Below are 16676 nucleotides of genomic sequence, written 5' to 3' on the forward strand. Positions count from 1 at the left end.
GGTTTCACCGTGTTAGCCAGGATGGTCTCGATCTCCTGACCTCGTGATCCGCCCACCTTGGCCTCCCAAAGTGCTGGGAAAAGAGTCAGAGGTGATTTTATCCTCATGGTGCCCTTCTAAGTCCAGGGTGCTGGGAAAAAGAATCAAAGGTGATTTTATCCTCACGGTGCCCTTCTAGGTCCAGGGTGCCAGTATCTCAATGGCCTCTGGTTCACGGGAGGGCCCCTGTGTGTGGTGGGGAGGCAGAGCCTCCAAATGACTTGTGGAAGGCTACACACCCCAATGGGGAGGCCCTTTCCCTCCACAGGACACACCTGCCAAGGCATGTGGAAGGTGGGCCACCCCGGAGCGGGGACAGAAAGGCAAAGAGGGGCTGTGTTTATTTTGGCAGCTGGGGCTTGGCACCACCCCAGGCAGGACAGTAATTCAGCAACTGGCTGATTCACCCACCGCAGGGCTCCCCTGCACTGGCTGCCTGCCTGCCGGCCCCTATTACCAGCCCACTGAGTCACGAAGGTTGCCAAGAAACTGAGGATCCAAGAATCCAGGCCCTGCCCCAGCCGCTCCCATTGGCTTTGAGCCCACCAGGACCCAGCCCTGCCAAGGGCACCGCAGCTCCCCTCCCCCACCCTGCCTGCCCCCCAGGTCCAGCTCCAGGAGGAACCCAACATCTAACTGTAAGGATCCGAGCAGCGGCTGGGAGCTGGGGCCTACAGTGTCAGGAGTCTGGGGCTAAGCCCTCAGAGCTGGGTGAGCCAGGCCGGTCCCTTTCCCTTGCTGGGCCTCGGTTCTGGCCCATAAACAGGGATCACCTCTGCCTGTAAAAGACTGCATGCTGAAACACTGGATGGGAAGCACTCAGGATAGGGCCTGGCACATGCTCCGTGTCAAAACATGGCACGCCAAGGTGGCATCCTCTACAGGGAAGAACCAGAGTTCTTATTTTGAATTCAAGGCCAGCTGATACGTCTGTAAAATGCAACCGAAATGTTGCAGCAATGTCAACTGCCATGGAGTTTCTAAACAATGTCCATTTCTCTACTGAAGTAGATGAGGATCAGTAACAGAGTTTGTGGCCTGCACTGTCTGCGGACCACAGAGAGGGCCCGGGGCACGACTATATTCACACAGCCAGACCATGCGAATTAACTGAACACCTACTAGGTGCCAGGCACTATTCAAGTGCCAGCGATAGACCAGGGAAAAACACAAAACACAAAAATCACCTCTGGCCTGGGTCATAATAAGTAAAATGCATGTTTGAAAATAAGAATGCTCCAGAAGGCAGAAACAACAGAGAAGGCTGATGGGGCCCGTGGGGCAGGAGCAGGTGTTACAACTGCAGAGAGACTAGGAGAGCTGAGGGGGCAGCGCGGGTATGGCTGGAAGGAGGGACATTAAAACATTTCACCGAGGCCAGGTGCAGTGGCTCACGCCTGTAATCCCAGCACTTTGGGAGACCAAGGCAAGTGAATCACTTGAGGTCAGGAGTTCGAGACCAGCCTGGTCAACGTGGTGAAACCCTGCATCTACTAAAAATACAAAAAAACTAGGCCAGGCGCAGTGGCTCACGCCTGTAATCCCAGCACTTTAAGGAGGCAGAGGTGGGTGGATCACGAGGTCAGGAGTTCAAGACCAGCCTGGTCAACATGGTGAAACCCTGTCTCTACTAAAAATACAAAAATTTTTAGTGTGGTGGCGGGTGCCTATAACCCCAGCTACTCAGGAGGCTGAGGCAGGAAAATTGCTTGAACCTGGGAGGTGGAGGCTGCAGTGACCAAGATGGTGCCACTGCACTCCAGCCTGGGCAACAGAGCAAGACTCCATCTCAAAAACAAACAAACAAACAAACAAACAAACAAACAAGCTGGGCATGGTGGTGCGTGCCTATAATCCCTGCTACTCAGGAGGCTGAGGCAGGAAAATGACTTAAATCTGGAGGTGGAGGTTGCTGTGAGCTGAGATAGCACCACTGCATACTCCAGCCTAGGTGACAGAGCAAGACTCCATCTCAACAAACAAAACAAGGCTGGGCGTGGTGGCTCACGCCTATAATCCCAGCACTTTGGGAGGCCGAGGTGGGTGCATCACTTGAGCTCAGGAGTTCGAGACCAGCCTGGCCAACACGGTAAAACCCCATCTCTACTAAAAATACAAAAAATAGCCGGGTGTGGTGCTGTGCCTGTAATCCCAGCTACTCAGGAGGCTGAAGCGGGAGAACTGCTTGAACCCGGGAGGTAAAGGTTGCAGTGAGGTGAGATCATGCCACTGCACTCCAGCCTGGGCGACAGAGCAAGACTCGTCTCAAAACAAAACAAAACAACACAAGTCAGAGGTTCTTGTGGGAAGATCACCAGGAGAGCTCCTTGTAAGAGGTGATGAGGCTGGCGAGGAGCCTGAGGGAAGGCAGGGGGGTGGAGGGCCAGGGAAGGGCGGGGTCGCCTCTGCTCACCTGGCTCCCTCCCATTAAAGTGCTTTCCTGGGAACCAGGCTGAGATGAGAGGCAGAGGCAAGTTCAGGCGGGGGAAGAGCGAGGAGGAAGGCAGCCAGGCTTCTGGGAAGCAAGAGCCCTTTTTCTTAGAAGCAGGGCCCTGGAGTTTCCCAGAAGCCAGCCTGCCCTGGGACGGTGGAGGCAGTGGTAGGTGGTCAGGTTGGCCCTGGTTTAACCTAGGGGATTTTCCCTTCCTAAATTCCTGGCCCAGGAACAACTCTTGGGCAATGGGTCTCTGTTCACAGGTAAGTAGAAGTTGCTCTGGTGTGGGCAGAGACCCCTCTGCACCGCACAGCCGTGGCTGGTGAGGATGGGGGATGGGGGCTGAGCCCACAGTCAGGCCCCTGTGTCCAGCAGGCCCTGGTCACCCAGTGCACTGAGGCCAAGGGAACCAGGACAAACGGGCCCTTGTGGTTGGGAGGCTGCCTGCCGTGCCAGGGACACTGCGTGCCCGGTGCTGCCACCAGCCTGCCGCCTGCCTGAGGGGGCTGAGGGCCTGGGAAGTGGGGCTACCCTTTCCGAAGGGGACCTCCTGAGCTGCCCTGGCCTCTGGAGAGGGCACAGGGCCTTGGCTGGCTGCCAGGAGGTGGCAGGGCTGGTGCCCGCTGCCCTCTTTCTCACAGTCCTTTGCCTGCAAGAAGTTCCCCAGGGCTAGAGAAGAGCAATCCCTTGGGACTCTAGGGCCCTGGGTCTGAGGGACACTGCTGTGTCCCCCCCTCCTGCCACCCACTGTCCCGTTAACCCCTGGGCTTGGCTCCTTCCTTAGCTTCTCCCCTGGAAGGTAAGACTCAAGGGCCTCTCCTCTCTGCCTCACCTGGGACATCTGACAAAGGACAGCAAGGTACCAGCTGCCCTCCCCTGCCCAGACCCTCCGAGAGCTGTTCAGGTCTCCATGCCAGCACCACGGTGGGCAGCTGGGTGTACCAGGCAGTGGCTGAGCAGTTTCCAGCCACCACAACCCTGTGAGCTGGGCCTGGCTGTCAACCCAGTAACGGATGAGAAAACGGACAGCCCTGCTCATGGTCACGGCTCCAGCCTGGGCCTGGTGCTTTCTTTGTTTGTTTGTTTGTGACAGAGTCTTGTTCTGTCACCCAGGCTGGAGTAAAGGGATGTGATCTTGGCTCGCTGCAACCTCTGCCTCCCAGGTTCAAGCGATTCTCTTGCCTCAGCCTCCAGAGTAGCTGGAATTACAGGTGTGCGCCACCACGCCTGGCTAATTTTTGCATTTTTAGTAGAGATGGGGTTTCACCATGTTGGTCAGGCTGGTCTCAAACTCCTGACCTCAGGTGATCCACCCGCCTTGGCTTCCAAAGTCCTGGGAGTACAGGCGTGAGCCACCGCTCCCAGCCAGGTCTAGTACTTTAAAAAGGCAAAATGCAAACCCCCACTCCCTCTCACACTCACTGTGGCAATGTGCTCCCCCTCCCCGGGCAGCAGCCATGTGTCCCCACACGCAGCCATATGCACCCCTTCATGTATGTGCTCCCTCAGCCACTGTCAAGCTTGTCACCTCTGGGCACATGCATGCTGCAGATATACAGGGTCACCCAAAGGCAGAGAGATGCCCCTACCCCGACATACGTGCAGGAATGCATATGTGCCCCACGGCATCCCACAGCACACAGCCCCTGCGCCTGCAGGCCCAGAGGCCCCGGATACACACCCTGCTCCCTGCATATCTGCCAGACAGCAATGGGTGCCCCAGCATCCGCAGACCCCTGAGCACACTCCCTCAGGGCTCCATGCAGGGACTCCCTGGCCCCAGCAGCTGGGAAGAAACCTCCTCATGGAGGCCTGAAGAACGGCAAGCATCTGTTTCGAGGGGGTAGGGGGACCACGCAGGCAGCGCTGCCAGCTGGGACCTTCCACACTGGGCACTACCTACCTGCACACTACCCCCAGCTGTCACCTCCCCAGTCACCCAGGGCCTGAGGCCAGGTGGACTGCTTCACCCTTGAACTCCAGTCCTGAGCAACTGGGCAGCCAGGGCCTGGAACTTGGCCTCAGGGAAGAAGCGATGCTTGGCCTAGGCAACTTTCTCGCCTCCTCTGGGCCGTAGTTCCCCTACCTGAAAAGACCTGTGGATTCAACTTAGGGCCTGCAAGTGTCCCTGCCCTGCGCCCACACCCTGAATCCCCAAGGGCAGCCGGAGCTGGTGGGCCATTGGCCATCTCCCTTCTGTGAAGGGGAACGGACATTGGCTGCCACCTGCGGAGGGCCTGCCCATGTCGTGCCAGGGGCCTTAGGAGCATCTCACACTCCCCCACATTCGTAGGTCTGCAGAGGAGGCAATGGGGGTGCAGAGGAGTTAGGGAGCCCACTTGTTTGGGTCCCCTGAGGCCAAGCCAGGGCTCCCATCCCACCTCCCAGGCTTCTCTCCCCTTGACCTCTAGACAGCCCGAACTTCACTGGGGCTTCTGTTCCTGGTGATCATCATGACAGATGACAGCACTCATCAGGTGATAAATCAGCCAATCACTTGATCATCGGGACAGATAAGTGCTGCTCAGGGCTGGGGTTCTCCCTCCCCGCAGCCACAGCCCAGCAGCTGTGGGGTGGGAGCTGGAATCCCTCTGGAATGGATTCAGGTCAGGTGGTGGCAGCCCCCAGGGCTTAAATACCTTCCACCGCCCTCCCCACAGTCTCACCCTCCCCCCAGTCTCACCCTCTCATGGTCTCACCCTCCCAGTTTTTTATGTGCCCACCAGGCAGTGCAGGGAGGGGAGGCCAACGTGGGGGTGGCGGGGGAGGGTCCTTGGTGCAGCACCCAGGCAGGGTGGGTGGGGCTGCATGCCTGAATCTTCCCTCCCACCAGCTGAAGCGGCCTCCTGCCGCCTGTTCTTCAGTGCTAGGCTGGTGCTCACCTCGTCCGCCCGCCTTCTTGGCGTGGCGTCTGGCATGAACATGGGCCAGGGCTGCACGCACCTTGGGCTGTGGGCCAGCAGCTCCCCGCCACTGTCTGTGCTGCCCCCTGCCCTGCCCCTCCTTGTGTGGCACTCCAATTGGGGGCAGCTGGGCAGAGTCCCATGGGAGCACCCTGAGCCTAGCCGATGACCCCCAAGTGAACATACGAGTTCAGCACCCAACTCCAGAGGTGGGCACGCCCCTTGTCCATTTGACAGATGGGGCAAGGGAGACTCAGAGGGGTGAGGTCATGACGCAGGGTCACATAGTGAGCAAGTGATCAGGGTCAGACTGGCATCCTGGCTCCATGAGAGCACCGGGAGGCCCCGGGGGGTGGTCACCAACAGTCCTACCCTCACTGTCATCCCCAGAGAGAACATCTGAGGCAACCAGGTCTCACATCCTTCCCATCTCCAAAGTCCAACCCATTGGGCAGTGTGGCCCCACCTGCCTTCTCCCACCATTCTGCTGCCCCACCCTTTCCCAGGGTCTGGGGCTCCACCTCGCTCCTTCCAGGCTGGACACCCCTCATCTGTGTTCTCACCTCGGCTCCCGCAGTGCCCAGGTCTGGGTGCAGGGTGGGCGCCCACAAACTAAGGCAATCCCTATGGGAGCCCAGAGGGCAGGGCTTCCTTACACCCTCACAGCAACTGCGTGGGCCTCAGGGCAGACAGCAAGGCTCAGCGGGGTCCTGTGCTGCTTCTAGGATGCCCGGCAATAAGCGCTGAGCTGGAATTCCGACCCAGGTGTCCTGCTCCAAAGCCACCTGCCTCACCTGAGGACCGGGGGGCCTGATAGCTGAGGTGGATGCTGGCAGGTGAGGAGGAAGGGCAGTGGCTGGCCTGGTCCTGGTCCCCTCATTCTCCTGCCCCAAGGCCCCAGTAGGTGACATAATTCACAGGGCAATGTTTATGCATTGAACGGTGAACACACAGGCAGAGGGGTAGATGAGTCACCAATGGGGAAACTGAGGCCAGTGAGAAGGGACACACTATGGTCACATAGTCAGTCGGTATCAAAGTTGGCCCAGAACCACAGTCCCCTCTTCCAGGGGCTCTACCCAGCTCAACCACACCCTGGCATGCCAGCCTGCCCCAGGCCACGGCTGCAAAGCACATGGTACCACATATGGTACCCCATGGTCCCACACACCCTGGCTGGCACCAAGCCATTGCTGTGCCTTCTGACCTTGCATTTTCTGACATTCTGCCACTGTCAACTCTCACTCAGGTATCCAGGAAGTGGCCTCTGTTGCTAGGGGACCGGCTTGATGCCGGGTAGCTGGCAGAGCGGGGAGATGGGGAGAGGGGAGTGGACTGGGGTGTGCCTCAAGAAGGATCCAGGGGCAGAGGCTGCTGGGTCCTGTCTCCGGGTGGAGGTGGAGGGCGGGTGGGTCATGAGAAGTATCTGAGGAAACTCAGCAGGTCAGGCCCCTTCCTCCCCAGGCTCTAATGAAGGTCCTGGACCCCCGTCTCTGCATTTTCTCTTTCAGCCTCAGAGTCTTCTCTTCGGGTCAGGGGTGGGTGTGCACTGGCGGGGGTTGGAGGTGAGCCATCGGAAAGCCCATCGGAAAGCCCCAGCCCTGAGCCTTCCTGCAGGCAAGTATTTTGGGGGCCAGCAGTTGCCAAGCAACTGCTCTGGGTTGCCATGGGAACACTCCCTTTTTCTGGGGCTTGTAATTTTTAGGGGGATGACACGATGCTTTCCATGCCCTTTCCTCTCCACTTCCTCACCCTGGCTTGGCTGCCCTGGGAGGGGACACTGGGAGTCCATAAGCTCATACCCCACCCCTGTTGGGGGGCCTACATATCCCTGGCCCTAAGACTCTTTGAGGCTGCAGAATCAAGAACCCCCAAAATGCAGAGCCCAGAGTCCAAGGCCTTCATTAGAGCAGGGAGACGATGAAAGGGGCTCATTAGCTCTGTTTACGTCTCCTCGACGCCATTAACCACCACTTGGGGCCTGGGGCCTCCCAGCCCCGCCCTGCCCAGCAGCCAGGCCCAGACCTGACCGTTGGAAGGCCGCTGTAATTGGAAGGAATGTGGTCCTAGTGCCTGGCCCTTCCCAGGCTTGTGTGCACACAGGGAGGCGCCATTGCCAAACTGCCACTACCTAGCTGTGAAGTCCCTTCCCCTCCCAGTGCCTCAGTTTCCCCACCTGGAACGGAGGATGGCAGTGGCACTTATCTTGCAGAGTGCTGAGCAGATACAAGGGACACCTTAGCACAAGGACTATGGGCTGGCTGTCACCACCAGGCACCCCTGCAGCACGGGACAGAGGTGCAGGGATGGCCTGGGAAGGACTCTGTGGAGCATGGTCCTGTGGCTAGCATGCAATGGTGACTGACCACGCCGCTGATGGCAGAATAGCCACTGAATCCAGGTCCCCAGGCTCCCAGCCCATGCCTTCTCCACAAGATCTGTCTGCCCCATATCCCTGACCCTTCCACAGGAGCCAGGGTGCTCCCCACAGGCCAGGCACCCAGTGCCAGCCAGGTGTACAGAGGCCAATATCTGCTATGTGAATCAATCACTGAACCAACTGTCAAGGACCAGCAGCCTCAGGGGCGGGCCTGGTAGCTCCGTGAGACAGGAGTTGGTGGGAGGGCCTTGTGCAGGCAGGGAGGAGACAGTAAGAAATGGCCTCTGGCTGGATGCAGTGTCTCATGCCTGTAATCCTAGCACTTTGGGAGGCCAAGGCGGGGGGATCACTTGAGCCCAGGTGGTTGAGACCAGCCTGGGCAACATGGGGAAACTCTGTCTCTACAAAAAATCCAAAAATTAGCTGGGAGTGTTGGGGTGCGCCTGCCACCCCAGCTACTCTGGAGGCCTGAGCCCAGGAGATCGAGGCTGCAGTGAGCTGTGATCCCGCCCCTGCACTGCAGCCTGGGCCACAGAGCAAAACCTTGTCTTTAAAAAAAAAAAGGAATGGCTTCCACTCATTCCACTCCCGGGCCAGCGGCTTGCTGTGCACTCCGCTCCCTCTCACCGATGCCATGTAAGCGGCTCCATGGCAGGGACCTGACCCCTGCACCTCAGCCCCACACTGCCTCGCCCCTTTGTATATCAAAGGGGCCTCTGTGGGGCCGTGCTGACCCCCACCAGGAGCAGCAGGACCACCTCAGGCATCCCAGCTCCCCTGAGACAGGATCTGGGGCTGGGGTTGGGGGGAAGGACCCCTCAAGTCTCGATCTGCACAGACAGCCCTCCCCTCCCCCCCGGCCCGTGCCCAGGGCTACCTTCTGAGCACCCGCAGACCTGCAGTAACAGGAGAGCTATTTGCAGGTGTAATCAGCCACAGGGCCTCTGGAGAGGCCTGAGAAAGGCCGGCTCAGCTTGCAGGTGAGGAACCAAACGAAAGGCAAACTCCTGGCCCCTGTGGGCCCGGCCCCTGCAGCCTCCCAGGTCCTCTATCCCTCGTCCCTGCCTTCCTTTCCGCCCCGCTGACACCACGGTCTGCAAACCATGGTTCTCCTCGCCACCCCTGTCACCTCCTCCTCGGCCCCCCGCCGGCCTCTGATGCAAAGTCGCCACCCAGTCACCCCGCCTCGGCCCCGCCTGGTTTGATTTCCTCCGGTGTATGTCACCCATAAGGTGGCCGTGCCCCTGGCCTGTTTACAGCTGTGCGCAAGCTCCTTGCAACCCAAAAGCGAGACCTTTGTCTGCGGCAGCTCCGCGCCTGGCTGGGCGGCCGCACGGGAGTGCACAGTGCCACCTGCTGGTGCTGCCGCCAAAATGCGCCAAGCTGGGGAGCAGGAGGGCTCCGCTCACGCCCCCACATCCCCTAGCTGGGGGCTGGCTTCCTGGGATGTCCTCCGACTCCCCGCTGCTTCCCTAGTCCTCGTAGGCACGCGGGTACCCGGCCTGTGGGAAGGGAGTCATTCCCAATACTCCTGTTACGGGTTGAACTGTGTCCCCCAAAAAGATCCCTGGTACCCGTGAATGAGATCTTATTTGGAAATAGGGTCTGTGCGGATTGAATCCGGATGAGGTCATACTGGATTAGGGTGGGTCTTAATCCAGTGACTGCTATCCTTATGATAACAGGGAAAATTGGACAGTCACGCACAGGCGGCCATGTGATGATGAAGGCACAGTTTGGAGTCACACGTCTACAACACCAGGAACGAATGCCAAGGAAACTGGCAGCCACCAGAGGTTGGAAGACGCAAGGAAGGATCCTCTCCTAGAGCCTTCAGAGATAGCAGGGCCTGGCTGACCCCTGGATTTTGGACTTCGGGCCTTTAGAACTGTGAGAGAATAAATTTCTGTTGTGTTGAGCCACCCAGCACTTTGTGACAGCAGCCCGGGAAACTGACCGGATAGACAGCGGCCCCAGTCATCGCCCTCTGCGCCATCACACCTCCCCTCCGCGAATCAACCATGACCACAGGACACCTCCTTCTGGAATCTCTCTGTGCCCACTCACTCCCCAGATGAGCACTGCCCCTTCCCCTGGCAACTCCCCGGACTGTGTTACCCCCTCCTCTGGCATGGCCTGGACCCAGGAGACAGATGCAAAATGAATGAGTGAATATCCGCCTTTGCTACTTCGTCATATTCAGATGTTCATAAAAATCAAGTGGCAGCAGTGCTGGGGGTTAAGGAAATGGGGAGAGCGATGGCAGGTGTGTGAGGGGGGACAAGGGGCACTTCCAGGTACTCACAGCCACTCTGGGAGCTGGGACAGCCAACCATTGTGTTCTCATGCTCCCAGCCCCTGAGGCTCAGAAAGGGAAAGCCATCTGGGTCACCAAGCCCCTGCTTCTTGCCAGTTCTGTAATCCCAAACTAGTCATTGTGCCTTTCAGGGCCTCCCCAGTCTCCCGACCTGCACAATGGGGATGGTTCTAACATCTACTTCCTGGGGACATCACCATGCTAATGTGAGACAATACTACAAAACCTGTTAGCTACTGCACAGACTTCGAGATGGAAGGATTAGGAAGGGAAGGGGTCTTCAGAGACAGCACGGCCCTGCTGACCCCTGGATTTTGGGCCTCTGGCCTTTACAACTGTGAGGAAAGAAACTTCTAACAGAGGTGAGACACAGCCCGGAATACAAGTGGGACAGGCTGGGCACTGGTGCTGTATCTAGGGAGTCACTCCCTTCTTAGTCTGGTTTCCTCGTCTGCACCATGAACGGGTTGAAAATTAAGCAAACATCAGATATTGGCTCCCTGTGGCATATGGAAGCATCTTCCAGTGGGAACACCTTCCATTGGCTCCCATTATGTTTGTTTGTTTGTTTGTTTATTGAGACAAGGTCTGGCTCTGTTGCCCAGGCTGGAGTGCAGTGGCATGATCTTGGCTCACTGCAACCTCCACCTCCCAGGTTCAAGTGATTCTCCTGCCTCAGCCTCCGAAGTAGCTGGGATTATAGGCACCTGCCAAGACGCCTGACTACTTTTTGTATTTTTTTTTTTTTTTTTTTTGTGGAGATGGGGTTTCACCATGTTGGCCAGGTTGGTGTTGAACTCCTGACCTTAAATGATCCACCCGCCTCGGCCTCCCAAAGTGCTGAGATTACAGGTGTGAGCCACCACGCCTGGCCTCCATTATGTTTAGAATCAGGCCTGACTGCCTCCTCTCAGCCTCTGTCCCAGGCAGCCTCTGCACTGGCTCCAGAGATCCCTGCCTCCTGATACATAAGTTGCTGAGTGATCCCCTTCCTCCAAGGGTGACGGGATTTAATGACTGGCTTCTCACCAACAGAATACAGCACAAGTGATGTGAGGTCACTTCCAAGATTTACAAAAAACCATGACTTCTGTCTTGCTTGTTTGCTCTCGTTTTCCTTCCTACCCTCACGCCTCACGCTGGGGAAGTGAGTTCTGATGCCGTGAGCTGCCTGCCCTGCAGAGGCCCACATGGCAGTGAACCAAGGGAGGGTCCCCACAACAGTCACAGAGGAACTGACACCCTCAGTCAAAACTGAGTCCTGCCAATAACATGAGAAAGGCCTGAGGGCCGGTCCTGCCCAGTCCAGCCACGGCTGAGACCCCAGTCCCAGCCTCCCTTGAGACCTGGGGGCTGAGGCACCCAGCTGAGCTGCCCTGGATCTGGGTCCACAGAAACTGTGTGATGATCAGTGTCTGTTGCTGAAAGCTGTACATTAGGGTAGTGGTGTCACACAGCTGTCTCCAGGCCCCTGGGCTTCCCCTCCCGCCCCCAGCTCACTTGGGCCATACTGGCCTGCTTTCTCACTCCTCTCTGGCCAAACTCATTTGTGCCTTCCAGCCCTGTCTGCTGAGGCTTCTCCATCACACTGTCCAGACTTGTGCAGGGCTGGCCCATGCTTTGTCTTCTGGTCACAGCACAGATGTCCCCTTAGCAAGACCTCTCAGACCCCCACCCAGCAGGCCCCAGCCCTCCCTGGCAGCACTTCCTTTTTCCTTTCTTTGCCTGTTTGCTTTTGTGCCCTATCCATCGCCCGCTCCCGACTGCCAGCTCTGGAGGGCAGGCCCACCTGGGCCATTTTCAGAGCCACGCCCAAGCCCAATGCTGCTCCCCCACCCAGAGTGAGTGCTTGGGCACACCTGCTGAAGGGAAAGAGGAGGCTCTCGGAGCCCACTTCCGCATCTGAGCAGCTAACGTTGTGGAGAGGGATGCTAGTAATGGGGGGTGTGCATTGGGTGGAGGCCGGGGTCACCAGAGGGACCCTGCGGGGCTCTCCCTGACTCCAGTTGCTCCGTGGAGCACAATGGGCACTGCCTCCCCCTGGTGGCCGGCACTAGCACAGCAGCAGCCTCGGGCAGAAAACCCAGAAAACAAAACACACACCTTTGTTTGGGTGTTGTCAAGGTAGCAGCTGTCCTGAGTCCCAGAGGGTCAAAGGAGCAGAACCTGTAGGCTCCAGGGGTAATTCAAGGAGCCTCAGAAGCTTCATTTGCTCCCCTCTTTCCCTCTGCTGGCCCTGGGGTGTCCGGTTCACTCGTGAGGCCTCCTCACTCCAACCAGGGCAACGGCTCTGGCCCCACTTCCAGATAAGAACCCTGACGCTCCAACAAGGACAGTCTTGCCCCACAAGAGTGGTCCAGTGCTTGGGCGCACTCTGCACCACCCCAGGCCCTCAGCCCTTCAGCCCCCCAGGCTTCTCTTGCTCAGAAGGACCTCCAAGAAGAAGGCATTTTCCACAGACTTCGGTGGGTAGTGGGAGCATCCCCAGTGGAGACCCAAGGCTGACAGACACGTCAACGAGCCTGTGGGACCCTTGGGGTCACCCAGGCCGAACATTCCAATTTATAGAGCAGGAATTTGAGGCTTCCTTTCCTACAGTCCCCTCCACACTGAAGGGGTCTTCTCCTGCTTCTAGGTGATCACAGCGGTGAACACAGAACCCCACAATCTGTCCTCTCCAGGCTGCCCCAGCCCACACAGATCCTGGAAACCCTGGAGAACCCCCGCCCATCAAGCCGGCGTGTCCTCCCCTTGCCCCCTAACCCCGTGCCATGGCCCCGGGCATGTTGTTGGGTACTGGATGCACCTGCCCATGACAGAGCAGCCCCCGCCCTCTTTCATCTTTCCCCCAGTCACTTCCCCAGCGTCCCGTCCTACTCTGAGTCCCAGGAAGTGTGTGGTGTGTGTGTCTGCGTGTGTGTGAGCATGTGTGCGCAGGCCTGCGCCTGTGCGTGCGCGGAGAAGCCCAGGCAAAAGAGCCCACATGGGAGATGGGCAGGGGTCCTCAGGATCTTAGAGGCTGTCATTCCCAAAGCAAACCCCATGCGAAGGGTGAGCCGAGCCCTTCCTGGCCTAAGAGGTAGGAACCCTCCCTTCACCTCTGGACTCCGCCCACTTCGTGTGCCCCGGGCCAGTCCCTGCCCCTCTCCTGTCCTCAGTTTCCCTACTGTCCCGGGCGGGGTTGGACACGGAGCTGCGTAAGCGCACGCTCAGCGTGGACGCCGCGCCGGGCTCCCTCCCCCCGGTGGGTGTGGGCGGGGGCGTGCGGTCCTCCCTCCACCCGCGACGCGGGGCTGGGGCCGGCGCGCACTCACCTGGCAATCTACCATCATCCTCAGCCTCGGTGGCTCATCGCCGGCCCCACGGCGGGGCCCGGGGCTCGCAGAGGCAGCTCGCCTCGGCCCGCGCGCGGCGCAGGGGTGCGCCCGGCTGCGGGGCTCATGGCGCGGCCTCCGGTCCCCGCCGGGCCCAGGACTCTGTGGCCCCCGGGGCCGCCCCAGCCGCCGCCAGCGCCGCTCCCATTGTCTGCGCCGCGCTGCGCTCCGGCCGCTCGGGCCCCGCCGCTCGGTTCCGCCCCGGCTCCCGGGGCTCGGGCCTGGATGGGCGGGGACAGCTGCGGCCCCGCCCCAGCCCGCCCGCAGGTGCGAGGGGCGCGCCCCGCCGCGCGAGCTCGGGGGCGCGCTCGGGGGCGCGCTCAGGCCTCCCTCCTGCTGGCCGACGCGGGTGTTCCCAGCGCGGGGCAGACGGGCCTGGAATCCAAGGCCGGGCGCGCACACGGGGCCTGCGCGGGACCGCAGACAGCGCGTGCACGTCACTCCGCCTCGCCGGGCGCACGCGCCACGCGCCACGCGCCAAGCGCTGTGTGCGGCCGATCTCACGTGTCCCTCCGCCCTAGCCGCCTGCTCAGTACTCCCCACCCCGCCAGGACCTAAGGCCAACCTCGCCCCAGTCAGGCGGGGGCCGCTGACTCGGCGCGCCGGCGTCACCAAATATACACGCTCACCCTCTTGCCCAGCACCCCGATGCCACCTGCTGGACTCGGCTTGGCGGACGGCTGGGAGCTGGGGGACCCAAGGTGACAGCGGACTCAGCCTGGGCAGGGAGAAAGTCAGGTCTTCCCTTCCCCACCTCCATCCTTGTCTTCCCTGACAGCACCCGGGACCACGAGGTCCAGCTGCAGCTTCAGCTGGTGTAAGATGGGGCTCGAGGGAGCCTGGGGGAAGGAGGCCTCACACAGGGGTTGAGCTAGTGTTGGGGGTAGTCAGTGTTATTAGGGCTCACTGATTTCGTCCCTTTTTATTATTTATTTATTTATTTATTTATTTGTGTTTTGAGATGTAGTCTCATTTGTTGTTTTTTGAGACAAAGTCTCACTCTTGTCCCCCAGGCTGGAATGCAATGGTGTGATTTCGGCTCACTGCAACCTCCGCCTCCTGGGTTCAAGCAATACTTCTGCCTCAGCCTCCTGAGTAGCTGGGATTACAGGCACCTGCCACCACGCCCGGCTGATTTTGTATTGTAGTAGAGACGGGGTTTCACCATGTTGGCCAGGCTGTTGTCGAACCCCTGACCTCAGGTGATCTACCCACCTCGGCCTCCCAAAGTGTTGGGATTACAGGCGTGAGCCACTGTGCCTGGCCATCCCTTTTGATTTATTTATTTTTTTGAGACAGAGTCTCACTCTGTCACCCAGGCTGGAGTGCAATGGCACAGTCTCGGCTCATTGCTACCTCTGCCTCCCAGGTTCAAGTGATTCTCCCATCTCAGCCTCCCGAGTAGCTGGGACTACAGGCATGTGCCACCACACCTGGCTAATTTTTGTATTTTTAGTAGAGATGGGGTTTCACTGTGTTGGCCAGGCTGGTCTGGAACTTCTGACCTTGTAATCTGCCCACCTCGGCCTCCCAAAGTGCTGGGATTACAGGCGTGAGCCACTGTGCCCAGCCCTTTTTATTTTTAAAACAACTATGTAGAGACGAAGTCTCACTATGTTGCCCAGGCTGGTTTGAAACTCTTGGGTTCCAGCGATCCTCCTGCCTTGGCCTCCTAAAGTGCTGGGATTACAGGCGTGAGCCACCATGCCCGGCCTCATTCAACTTTACACCAGAGCCAAGGCACCAGCATTGCAGGCCACTCAGCTCTGACTGGCCAGGCCCTGCTGTGCGTGGTGACCCCCACACTTCATGGCTCTTCCCTGTTGCTCATCCCCGAGCTGGTCATCAGAGGCCTCATCCTGTGTTGGGGCCTCGCTGGCCAGGTTTCCCCTGAGTCCAGCACTTGGGCCCCATTTATATTGATCCCCCTGCTGGGACAGACCGGCAGTGACCCCCGCCTCCTTGCCTGGCATTCAGAACCCTGTGTGACCTGGTCCCTATACCCCAACTCTAGCCTCCTGGGGCCATCGTGACCCAGGGACCCCATCAAGCTCCTGCCTCTCTCAGAGCCCCCTGTCAGCACTGCCCCTCCCTGTATCGTCCTCCACAATGCACTCACCTTCAGAGCTGCACTCCTCCCACCCCATGCAGTGCACAGTCTTGAACCCAGATGACCTGGGTTCAAACCTGCAGCTGGGCCACATCACAGGCAAGCTCGTGGGGACCTCTCAGAGTCTCAGTTTCCTCTACTAAAAATGGCTCAGGGACTCCCATCCGGGAGGGTGTGCCAGGGGTAAAGCTGGGTGTAAGTGGGCTGAGGGGGGTGTGGGGGGTTTCTCCCCCGCTAGGCGGAGCTGCCCAAGCCTCAGAGTCTGCTGTCACCTCGGGTCCCCCATCTCCCAGTCATCCACCTAGCTGAGTCCGGTGCTTCCAAGGCCTTCTATGTGCTTTCAACAGAAGCTCCCCAGAGGCAGGGCCTACTCCTTCAGCACAGCCCCCGCTCCCCTGGAGCAGGCAGGCGCTCCCTATGAGGGACACAGAGGCCATGGTTCCATTCCTGCCCCTCTGCCCAGGAGGCACCCAGAGCCCCTTCTAAACTCCAGGCCTCTCCAGCCCAGTCTGTCTCCTCCAACTAGTCACTCCATCTGTCCACACTTGGGATCGGTCCCTGCTCGCCGGCCAAATCACAGGTGCAGGAAGAATGAACTCAGGGCTGGCCCCAACTTTTCTACAGGTGACCAAGTGGGTGGGTGCCTGCCCATTCTGGTATGACCAGAGTCTACCCCACCCTCCTCTCTGTCTTCTTCCATGAAAAAGATGCTGCTGTCTCCAGGGCAGTAAGCACCAGGCCACCAAGCCCTGAACCCATACCCCACCCGATCTCTGCATGGCCTGGCAGACAGAACCGCTGTAGGCCTCTGAAGTCCTTCTGGGTCCAGACTGGAGAGGTCATCTTCCTAAGCCCTCTAATCCTGGCCTGCACCATTGGCACAGAGTCCCATGCCCACTGGTGGCCTCACAGGGCTGCAGTGACCCTGGATACAGGAGCTCCCAGGGTTGTCCAGCTGCTGGGCTCCATATCCCTCTGCACAGTCAGGAGCGTGGTAATCTGCCAGCATGCTCCGCTTCACCCAGTCTCCCTGGAGAACTGGAATGAAATACTGTCTGTAGCTTTAGCTCTCCCTCTAGCTTTAGCTCAGATTTTCTGGAGTAACTATATCCCCTACCC

At 59.1% G+C, this 16676-nt stretch overlaps 1 protein-coding gene across 2 annotated transcripts in view; it reads right to left on the reverse strand.

Moving 5' to 3' along the window:
* The window catches only part of RALGDS (ral guanine nucleotide dissociation stimulator), a 50550-nt gene extending 36910 nt beyond the window's left edge, over positions 1-13640 (reverse strand). For both annotated transcript variants that reach the window (XM_017954500.3, XM_017954499.3), the window contains exon 1: positions 13388-13640. In XM_017954500.3, coding sequence (XP_017809989.2) covers positions 13388-13405 — 18 coding nt within the window. In that variant the 5' untranslated portion in view covers positions 13406-13640. The remainder of the gene's footprint in view (positions 1-13387) is intronic.
* Between the last annotated feature and the right edge of the window lie 3036 nt (positions 13641-16676).

The sequence above is a fragment of the Papio anubis genome, chromosome 13 (assembly GCF_008728515.1).
Source record: "Papio anubis isolate 15944 chromosome 13, Panubis1.0, whole genome shotgun sequence".
Taxonomy (NCBI): Eukaryota; Metazoa; Chordata; class Mammalia; order Primates; family Cercopithecidae; genus Papio; species Papio anubis.